We start from the raw sequence: 11,131 nt of genomic DNA, 5'->3' as shown, positions 1-11,131 counted from the left end.
TATATAATATATAAATAAAGATATATATATTTTTAAAAATGAATATTATTAGTTTACGGGAATTTATGCTTTATTGATTGTATAATATGCATTAATATCTAATCAATCTAACGACTCAAACATAAATTATACTTATATTAAATTACCTCACTTTTTAATTTCAGTCTACCAAATCAAGTACCGACATAGCCAGATTGGGACCCCTAGCGGTCGATATATCACACAAGTATACTCAACTCGCTCGCGATACCTCCGGAGCATCCGCGGCTGCCTCCAATGCTGATGTATCCGCCAGACTTCGTACCGGCGTTCAGGAACTCGGCCGAGCTTGCGCGGATATCGTTCGCGCCGCCGGCACATGTCAGATGTCACCCGGTGACGCGTACGCCCAACGAGAGGTCGCGGAGCATAGTAAAATCGTAACCGAGAAGGTATCGCAAGTATTAGCTGCATTACAGGCGGGCTCGCGTGGCACTCAGGCCTGCATCAATGCTGCTAGCACAGTTTCCGGAATTATTGGAGATCTTGACACCACCATTATGTTCGCCACCGCTGGTACGCTGCACGCTGAAAACGAAGGTGACACGTTCGCCGATCATCGTGAGAACATATTGCAAACTGCGAAGGCCCTGGTAGAAGACACAAAGACATTGGTGGCCGGAGCAGCGTCCTCGCAGGAACAACTAGCTGTTGCGGCACAGAACGCGGTATCGACGATTGTTCAACTTGCCGAGGTTGTCAAATACGGTGCAGCCAGTTTAGGCAGTCAGAATCCAGAAGCCCAAGTGATGCTGATCAATGCCGTGAAGGACGTTGCATCTGCACTCGGCGATCTCATACACGCCACCAAGGCCGCCAGTGGCAAACCCATCAATGATCCCAGTATGGCGCATCTGAAAGATTCCGCCAAGGTAATTCGTTTGTCTGAAATTTTTTTCGTTTTTGTTTTTATGAGTATTTACCAGTGACATTCTAACGACAATGCTAGAAACCTATCTCGCGCTTCTGTTGTTGCCTAGCATTAATCCAATTGAATACGCTTATTCGAAAGAAACCTTGTTTATAACGAAATGTGGAAATAAATATTTAATTATCTCTACAAATGACATGAAATACTATATCTAAATGATTAATTCGCTATAATGCACTAATTTAACAACGAAATATCCTTCGTGGATTAAAATAATATAATAAGTATCCTAATAAAATTGTAATGAGAGAGTTTCCGTAATTATAATTCATTTAATTCTAATAATGTTGTTTTAGACATTAATTTTTTTTAAGACTTTAATTAGAATCTACAACGTAACTTATACATCTTTCATGGACAGATTTACGTAAGGTGATTATAAATCTTACACTCAGAGAAAAATACATAGTAATAACAAGTATAACAAGTTTTATATGTAGAATTAATATTAATTGAATGATCTATTTTAATGCATATGATTATTGCAACTACAAAATTTATTTAACTACGTACATTAATTGAGCATACGACGTTTGTGGAAAGAGAATAATCAATCTACAATATGCTAACAACACTGTGCTCGCAACATCCGTAAACGATGTAAAGAAACTAATGCGAAGACTCGAGTACAAGAAAATAAGATTCATTATTAACAAGAGCAAAATTAAGCTCATGGTAATAGATTAAACTGATAAACTCTTTAATGCCAACATCAATCAAGACATAGACATTATGGTAATGTGAGGTCATTTATATGCAAAGATGGAAGCGCGTTTCTGATCTATTAATCGAAGATCTATTAATCGCCATGGTGTCAAAGATGCCGATGACTTATTAACATTTGGACCGTAAGATCATGAGGAAGACAAAAATCCGTCATATCCAAATTCTGGTATTTCTCATATTATCTCTACAGAGTAGAGACTTGAACTATCCAAGCAAGAGAGAAACAGAGGATTGATACGTTCGCAATGTGATGTTTGAGGTGAATGCTGTGAATATCATGGATGCGCCAGACAGTGTGTTCATTCTTTTAAAGCTTGAAGTAAAAGATTGATCCATTGTATGTCACCAATGCATATTATCATATTTCGATCACATAACCAGATGCTGAGACGACAGTCTCGAAAATTTGGCTATCGTTGACAACATAATGGACAAAAAAAACGAAGTCAATCCTCAACCAGATGAACAGACCAACTGAAAGAAAATATCTAAATTCTACATCGCAATGAGGATAGTCACTAATCGATGGTGATAATTCGTACATTCCTAAATAAAAGCATAGAAACCACAGTCTCCAATCATACAGGAACTTCTTAAAAGAGAGAGAGTGAGAAAGAGAAAGAAAGAAAAAAAAAAGAGATGTTAATTCTACGTAGTATAAAACTAGTATATTTATGTATTTAGTTGCTACCACTATATTTTTCTCTGGGTGTATAGAATCTCTGTGAAGACTAACGACATATCTAATGTTTGTCTAATCTATTAATTCGTTGAATTTCAATAACCTTATTTCAAACGTAACCATGAAGAATGTTTATCTTTCTTAGAGACATTTTTTAGGGTGGACTTTAATTGACTTTAATGTTGATGAGCGTCCTCGTCTGAATTGCCTCTAACTGATTTCGTTCTCGTTCTACTAAAATCTCGCGTAGTGTCTACGCAGAATTGATAGCGTTCATCGCCGCTCTCGAACCGTGCAAGGTCGTTAGATACAGGACGAGGGTATCCAGATCAAAGCATGACCGACGCTATTAAAGTCCACCTTGAACCGTTGTTTTTCATATTCAGCTTCGTATCTGTATCATGTGTGTGATATGAGCAACAGGTGTTGTTTTTATATCTGGCGGACAGCATTCTGTAGAGAATTATATTGTTTGTTTAATGATACTCCGCCTGTTGTACACGCTTCCTCTCACCTTTCTCGATGCTGATCGAATTCCGCGGTAATAGTGGCGACAGTAGTGCAATTGTTTGTATATCTTGAATGTTTCGACGATGCGAATGGTGGACTTTAATGCGAAAGTCTTATTGACGATTTTGGTCTGGCCCGGTCCGGGATAGGTCTTAGAACAGCAGCTGCAGCAGCAGTTCGTGCATCTGAGCGACATCGGCGGCTCGGAATCGGAATGGTTCGTGTCAGATCAAGAGGAGGAGCTAATTCGTCTGCTATCCACTTCCGAAAGCTCTCAGCCGACTCAACGGACATCTGACTTATTATTGTTCATGTAGCCAGATTTTCGTTCCCTCCTCGCTGCGTTGCGTTTTCTATCGCGGTCTTGTATAAGATACGAAATGTAGCCACATTATTATGTACACGATACTTCTATGTAGATGTAGTTGTTAAATTATATAAGGTATCAGTGAAACATGTCGCTTCTTGCATTAATAGTTAATTAAAGAAGTTGGTAATATGATAATCTTTTTGCACCGCCTAAAAATGGCATGTAAAATAATTTTGCCGAAATGTATTACTTTCTTTGTGTTAATGAGTTATTTATTTTGAAATCTTTCGATCTTATCAACTCTTATTCAGTTTATATCCGAAATGTAGAGCGAATCATCGTTGGGTACGTACATTTTATTCATAGCGTTTTGTGTAAACCATTGACAGGCTTCTAATTAACGCTTCTACATAATTCTATTTATTTTTTCGTTATTAGAAAATCGTTTGACAGGCTCATGTAATTATGGACATGTGCTTCACACGCTAACTAATTACGCGTATGTTAATATGTTGCAATAGTATTTATACAGCAATTATTTTAGCGTATTTACTCATTAGTTTAAGATCACCACTAAAATCTTAATTTATACTATATTCACTAACTATATGTTGTGCCTCCCCTCCCCCCTCTTTCTCTTTCTCCCCTCTCTCTCTCGCAGATGTTAATATTACAAGCGTAAAAACGCTAGCGGAACGAATTCGTACTGAAATTACATTCAATTTTCGTCTATAGGTAATGGTGACCAATGTAACGTCATTGCTGAAAACAGTGAAGGCCGTGGAGGATGAACATACGCGTGGTACCAGAGCGTTAGAGTCCACAATCGAAGCTATAGCTCAGGAGATCCGAGCGCTCAGCAGCTCAGAGACACAGAGGAGCAATGTTACACCGGAGGATCTCGTACGTTGCACGAAGAGCATCACCATATCAACGGCGAAGGCGGTCGCCGCTGGCAACAGTTGCAAGCAAGACGATATAATTGCCGCCGCCAATATGGGCAGGAAGTCTATCAGCGATATGCTGACCATCTGTAAGGGCGCGGCCCACAATTGCGCCGAGACCACCGAGCTGTGTGAACGTACCCTTCAGGCGGGACACGATGTCGCCATCAATTATCGGGAGCTGCTTCAAGCCATCTTACAGATATCGTCAAGATCAGGTGACAAGCACACCTTGCCGGCAATCTCGCGCAAGATTGCGCAGAGCGTAACGGAATTAGTGGCGGTGGCAGAGCTATTGAAAGGCAATGATTGGGTCGACCCTGACGATCCTACGGTGATCGCGGAGAATGAATTACTCGGGGCAGCTGCCAGTATCGACGCAGCCGCCAAGAAATTGGCGAGTCTGAGACCGAGAAGAAGCATCCAGGTGAGTTTCCGTAATAATTTTGGAGTAATTTGCGAAGTGAACAGGTACGGCATACGTCAATAGCACGAGTCAATCTGGTCTCCGCAAGATATGTTTGATTTTCTTGGTCGTTGTGAATGATCGACCGAGAATCGAACATATTATTACGGCGATTGGAGAAATCAACGTTCAACAGATAAGTATTAAGAGATATTTGTATACACAATATGTATTTATGTTGACACAAAAGATTTAACGCTTTCCTATCAACTTCTGTTGCATAAATGGAATCACTTAGAATTTTTTAAATAGAAATATTGAAAGACTTTTTGTCTCTTTTATATAGAAAAAAAGAATTGTGAAATCAATGGGTTATCTTAATTTGTAAAAATTATTTTGTAAAGTTGCATGATTTTGTTTTCGTTTGTTAGCAAAATTATTTTTTACTGTATTTTGTAATAAATATTTTTTCATTTAACAGGAAGCCAATGAAGATATGAATTTCGATGAAATGATTCTGGAAGCCGCTAAATCAATCGCCGCCGCCACTTCGGCATTGATAAAGGCCGCCAGTGCCGCTCAACGAGAACTTATCGCGACCGGCAAGGTATCACGCACGCCACTGACCAGTTCTGATGATGGGCAATGGTCCGAAGGTCTGATTTCGGCCGCTCGAATGGTCGCAGCCGCCACTCACAGCCTCGTCGAATCCGCAAACGCTCTCGTTCAAGGAGTAAGCTCCGAGGAGAAGTTGATTTCCAGCGCTAAGCAGGTTGCCAGCAGCACGGCGCAACTGTTGGTCGCTTGCAAGGTCAAGGCCGACCCTGACAGCGAGAGCACGAAACGTCTGCAAGCGGCTGGTAACGCCGTGAAACGTGCTACCGATAATCTCGTACGCGCTGCGCAACAGGCTATCCAGCAAGAAGAGGACAGGTCGTTGGTCCTAAACCGCCGTATGGTGGGTGGTATCGCGCAGGAAATCGACGCACGCTCGGAGGTTTTGCGAATTGAGCGCGAGCTGGAGGAAGCTCGAGGCAGGCTGACCGCCATTCGTCTAGCCAAGTATAAGAATCGGCCGGATTTAGCTGATGGAGATGGTGACGTAGCGGGAGATCAGAGCGGTTATCAAAGTTACACCACTCGGTACGAGACGAGGGCGTACGAACCACAAACTTCGCCCATTCAGACAATGAATCATACTCTGGACCAGTTGCAGTCCACCACGCAGCACATTAGTCATCAATTTGCCGATCAGCAGAATCTGGTGAGTCCCGAGAAGGTACATTCGACACAGAGCACCCTCGAGAGAAAAATGAAGGACAGTCAGTTCCGATCTACCATGGATCATTACGGATCCCTGGACAGAAAATACACTGTCGATAGTTATCAGGACAGGAGTCCGTACATCGTCACCGAGAGGAAGATTATAACAGACAATTCACCCGGCCAGTATAGTTCGATTGAGCGAAGAATCAATCAGGAGAGTTACGTTACGGATAGAAAACACACGGACGGAATCGTTTCGTATCCACCGCCTCAACACATCTCGTATGCGACGAAATCCCCGACCCCCAAGATTGTTCAGGAACAAACCATCGAGGACCGAAAGTCCCCACAAGATCAACTGAAGTATCCGACTGATCGGTTTTCAGGCGTCAGTCCGATGAGTACGTTCCGTTCCGAGAAGCAAGTGGACACTCAACGATTCAGCAGCGGTATCCCACAGCATCAGACATTTAAGAATGTTGAGAGTAAGACCATTCCCGGTCACAAAATTGAGACCATCACGACGAAGGTATATACGTCCACGCCCGGTAAGAGTACCAGTAGCTCCAACTATGAGACTACTGAGGAGACCAAGCAATATACATCCGGCAACGAGCTGTCGACGTTCAAAGGCAACGATAACGTCGAGGAACGTACGATGAAACAATCGATGCACAAAGTCACGGAGAAGAAGACCGTTACTATGACGACATCGAGTCGACAGGAGTCCAACACGAAGACTTTTCGTTACGAGGATAAGCAGTGAAAATAAGCGGAGCCCTCTGTACGTAATTAGAAGCGGTAATTTTGTCCAGAGATGATCTTAAGAAAAATGACCTGTCTAAATTCGAGCCTAAAAAATGCAATATAAAAACCGCTAAAATACAGATAAAATTATTTTAATACAATAAATAATTTTCTCATTGAGAGAGATTAACGAGCTTTTAAATCAAGATTGAAATGAGAATAATGCAGTGGTGGATAATGACAAAGACGAGCTTTAACAAGAACCTCGCCAATTTCAAGAATCTGTTTCTCGAGCCTGCGTTTAAATTTATCGCATCTTCAAAACGAGAGAGTTTCGAAACGAGGAAATGCAGCAGAGTTATTTATTAGCGAAACGATAGAAAGTGTCCTTAGATACATGTAATACATGTGCTTTCGATCAATAGCCTTACGAACGTATTTAACGTGGATGTTTCACGGCCACGAGCCATGAATCGTTTTTCAATAGCCATATAAATGATCTTACGAGACACGAGTTGATATAATATTATGTCAAATATAGGAAATGCTGATTGTTCGCTTTCATATTGGCATAGTAAGTTTTCTGTTTTTTTTTCTTTGCTTATACATTTATTCGAGGATGATAGGAGATAATTATGTGCTTGATTTAATATAGAATTAATTTTATGTTTACTCATTTTACGGTTAAGAACCACTGGATTAACAAGAGAAGCAACATATCATTTAATTTTATTAATTTTTCCGATGTCGCATGGTGTCGAGATGGGCCCGGCGACGCGCCACTGCTATTAACACTTTCTGTTTTCTCGATTAACTCTTCCTTTCTGGCGTTTTATTACGTCTCTATTCTGAAGATCTTCCAGACTCGCCAAAAATACTGATTCCTTATCCTGATACTTTTCTTCTAGCGCGGTTCTACGTATGGTTCTACGTATGGTTAATTTGTGGGCGGTAGCTCGTTCTCAAATTGAATTTATTAATTGAACTTACTAATGTCGGCTCATGTTTCCGAGCCCAGCTAATGCTTCCACGAGTAATCGATTTAGTGCAATTAGACCAATGGCACTAGAAAATGTAAACTGTAAAACTTAAGCGATAAATAAACCAATTATAGTAAAGATTTTATACAATTTTCGACAATTTTTAACTGTAATTGCTCTGGTGAAAAATATTCTTAGATAATTTTCTTCATATAATTTTTTAGAATTTCTATATAATTTACAGAATTTCTATATAATCTTACTCTTCAAAAATTTCTTAATATTTTATACATATTGGAATATAAAAATGCTCAAAAAGTATATATTTTTTTTTTAGAATTCTTTATATACCTAGAGGAGAAGGTGGTATTATATCGTTACCTTTGAAGCCATTGTATATATTGTGGCCTCCCTTAATATCTACGCTATTATATAGCGAATCTTAATGATTACTTATAGAATTATTTGTAGCTCGCTGTTACACCATGACGCTAATATATCAATACTCAATAGCCAGCACTTATAACGCATTTTTACCTTCAAGTATTTCGAAATGTTTCTGAGAGAGAGGTATATTTTTACATTTAATTATACCTACTTCCTCATTTTTCTTAAATTTGAGTTAAACAACAGTTTAACGAATGTAATTGTCAAGTTTTGAACTTAAATATTGATTAACCCATTTATTGTGTAAAATGTAACTGAGATGCCATAATACTACCTTCTCCTTTATATGAATTCTGAAATATTCTAAGATTTCTCATTCTACAATTTAAAAAAAAAATTTAAGATATATAGAGAAGATATTTTTTATTTAATGTATTTTTCAGACACTTTAAATTAAAAAAAACTCATAAATTTAAAATACGAAAAATTCTTAAGAATATGAAATAATATAAGATTTTTTTACCAGAGTGGCTAATTTCGTTTATTGCTTATGTATTACTGCTTAAGTTTTTTACATGACATATCCCTTATTATTTGCGAATAGATAAGTTACTACATGAATATTTTTTTAGTACATACATGAAAATTGAGGGAACCACCGTTTCACGTCATTGACAGACTGAAACCTATTATATATCAGATTATACATTAAAGATTGACGATTGCGAATTGGAAATTAAAATCCAACAAATAACAAAATGAATTAAAATTAAATTTGACAAATTCTAATCTTTAGCATGTAATCTTCAATTTTCAATAGTCTGGATTTAAAGACCATATCAAATACACATTAGAGATTGAAAATTGTGAATTAGAGATTAGAATTCAACAGATCAGAACCAATTAGATTAAATTTATCTGATTGATCGAGTTCTAAATTTTAGTTGATAATCCTCAATCTTCAATGAGCAGTCTGATATGGGCTTAACATGATCTAACGAGAGAAGTGCCTACGAGAGAGCTGCCAACGAGCTGCCGCTTCCTCCCCTTTTAATGTGCTCGTAGTACAATCTTAAGGAGTCTTTAATATTACCAAAAATCGAATGCTTTACTAATGTGTTTAACGGAGTGTATGTGGATGAATGTGTCGGCCGAATGAACGGCCAACGTCGTTGCTCTTCCAAAGCGATGCGCGCGTGCTACGTTTCACCGCAATAGATCATCTATTGCGACCCTTTGTGCCTCGAGGTTCGCGCAAATCGAGATTTTAATAATAAATCAGTTGAATCAGTCAATCTGATCGATCTCTTGAATTTTGATTGATTCTACCAGCCGATTTTGAGTCCATATCCACATTACGCTGTGAATTGTAAAGCGACGAAGAAGCACGGTAATTTTGTGAATAATTTTTTTGAATTTCCGCGAGAATTAGTTGGGTTTTTGAAGAGATCAATCGTAAATGACGCGCATCGTGATCGGTTTGTGTGGATCTTTGTATCTCTAGACGAATGTGCCATGATATAACATATTATGTATCTTAAAATGACGAATTATATATAATATATATATATAAAGGTATATAGATATATGTTATATATATTGCATATATGTATACAAAAACATAGCGATCTTTACAAATATAATAATGCATTGTTTTAACGATTTAGAGCCATGGCATACAAAAAATTTAAGGCAGTAATTAAGATGTAAGCAGTAAGGAAATCAACATGTTGGATTGGTTACTGCTTATGTTATAGTCTTACGGACTTTACTGTGATTGGTCAATTCGCTTACTACTTACATTTTACTGTTTAAGTTTTTTGTGTGCCATGACTCTTATATTATATAGAGGATATTTTTTTAATAGTTGTTCTGTAATTGTTTCTTATACAAAAACATATAGAAGTATCTTTTAGATCTATTTTTCACGGAATGTTACAAAGTTATATCAACATTATATACAATGTTCTTTTTACTTCTTATTATTAATCTTGATTACGTACGCGACCAGAGATATTATTACGGTTATTATTATTATATTATTAATCTCTTTTGCCATTATATAAAATCCAGATATTTATACCGACGTAATCAATAAAGAGTTTCTAACACTCGCTGCTTCTTATTTCTCCAAACATATAATATTTATAAATTAGTATAAGTATATTATACTGTCCGGAACCGATTTGATTCTCCATAAAATATGTTGTTAAACACGAAAATCTAAGAGACGTATTTTTTTATACGTGCCCTAACTCATGTTTAAGGGGTTAAACACCTCTTTGAAAAAAACGGTATTTTTCTTTCGAGGCGAATAACGTCGGAAGTATAAAGTCTAAAATAAGCGCAGTGATTTCCACGAACAAGAAAAACGTCCTATATTTATTTTTACTATTTCACCAGACTGATTCTTTCCACGCAGTAATATCTGTCATAAAATTCCGTAAATGCGCATGGAACTCGTAACAAAACTCGCACAGCAGATTTAAGTATAGGTAATGCCTTGGTAATGCCAAAAATTACATCAGGAAATTTTAACAATACTTTGGTCAATTTCCATTCTTTTTCGTGCTCTAATGAGATCGGAACTTCCTGTGAGCGCTGTCGCAACTCGTCCTTCGCAATGTTCGCCGTTCTGGCGATAGAACGAATTCGAGTTAAGTTAAAGCATGGCATACAGTAGGTAAACGACTGTATTGCCTTTATCTTCCAACATTTTATCAAATGAAAATACATACTCGTGATTTCTATTATGTAGTAAATCGGCATATTTTATTCAACCGTATGCCACGGATTCTTGGGCTACCTTTAGCTTTTCTTGCGACAATACTTTGTCGCATTCTTTCTCTTTCAGTTTCTGCAGTGCTCTCCTCTTCAAACCTGAAGTACACATAACAATTAAATTTTTAGAAATAAAATAAAAGTATCAAACTAACAATTAAGATCGCTTTGTAACCTTCATCTAATAATTCGCTAAGGCTCACAGTGTCACCGGATCTGGTTTAAAATTATTTTTGTCTTCACCTGAGATAACACAAATTACGTTTTTTTATGTAAATTTTTAGCCCGTTTTTGCCAAACATAATTACTAGTGTAAATATATTCCAAAATCTCTATAACTACTAATCACTAGCAATTATAGTCTTCGAATAGACTTCAAACTTTTCAATCACATATCGTTGAATTAAGATTTAATTTAGCAA

At 37.7% G+C, this 11,131-nt stretch overlaps 1 protein-coding gene across 11 annotated transcripts in view; it reads left to right on the top strand.

The window, feature by feature from the left end:
• Positions 1-7,705, top strand: part of rhea (Talin_middle and talin-RS domain-containing protein rhea) — a 58,553-nt gene extending 50,848 nt beyond the window's left edge. For 8 of the 11 annotated variants that reach the window (XM_018508600.1, XM_018508595.1, XM_018508597.1 and 5 more), the window contains 3 exons: positions 165-911; positions 3,934-4,569; positions 5,030-7,705. In XM_018508600.1, the coding sequence (XP_018364102.1) occupies positions 165-911; positions 3,934-4,569; positions 5,030-6,580 (2,934 nt within the window). In that variant the 3' untranslated portion in view covers positions 6,581-7,705. Of the gene's footprint in view, positions 1-164; positions 912-3,037; positions 3,435-3,932; positions 4,570-5,029 lie in introns of those variants that run through there. The other 3 variants (XM_018508605.1, XM_018508604.1, XM_018508606.1) reach the window with 2 other exon arrangements.
• The last annotated feature ends 3,426 nt before the right edge of the window (positions 7,706-11,131 follow it).

This window comes from Trachymyrmex cornetzi, unplaced genomic scaffold (genome assembly GCF_001594075.2).
Source record: "Trachymyrmex cornetzi isolate Tcor2-1 unplaced genomic scaffold, Tcor1.1 scaffold269, whole genome shotgun sequence".
In the NCBI taxonomy this organism is placed as follows: domain Eukaryota; kingdom Metazoa; phylum Arthropoda; class Insecta; order Hymenoptera; family Formicidae; genus Trachymyrmex; species Trachymyrmex cornetzi.
Note: the sequence above shows the minus strand (reverse complement) of the source record. Positions and strands in the feature narration are given on the sequence as shown.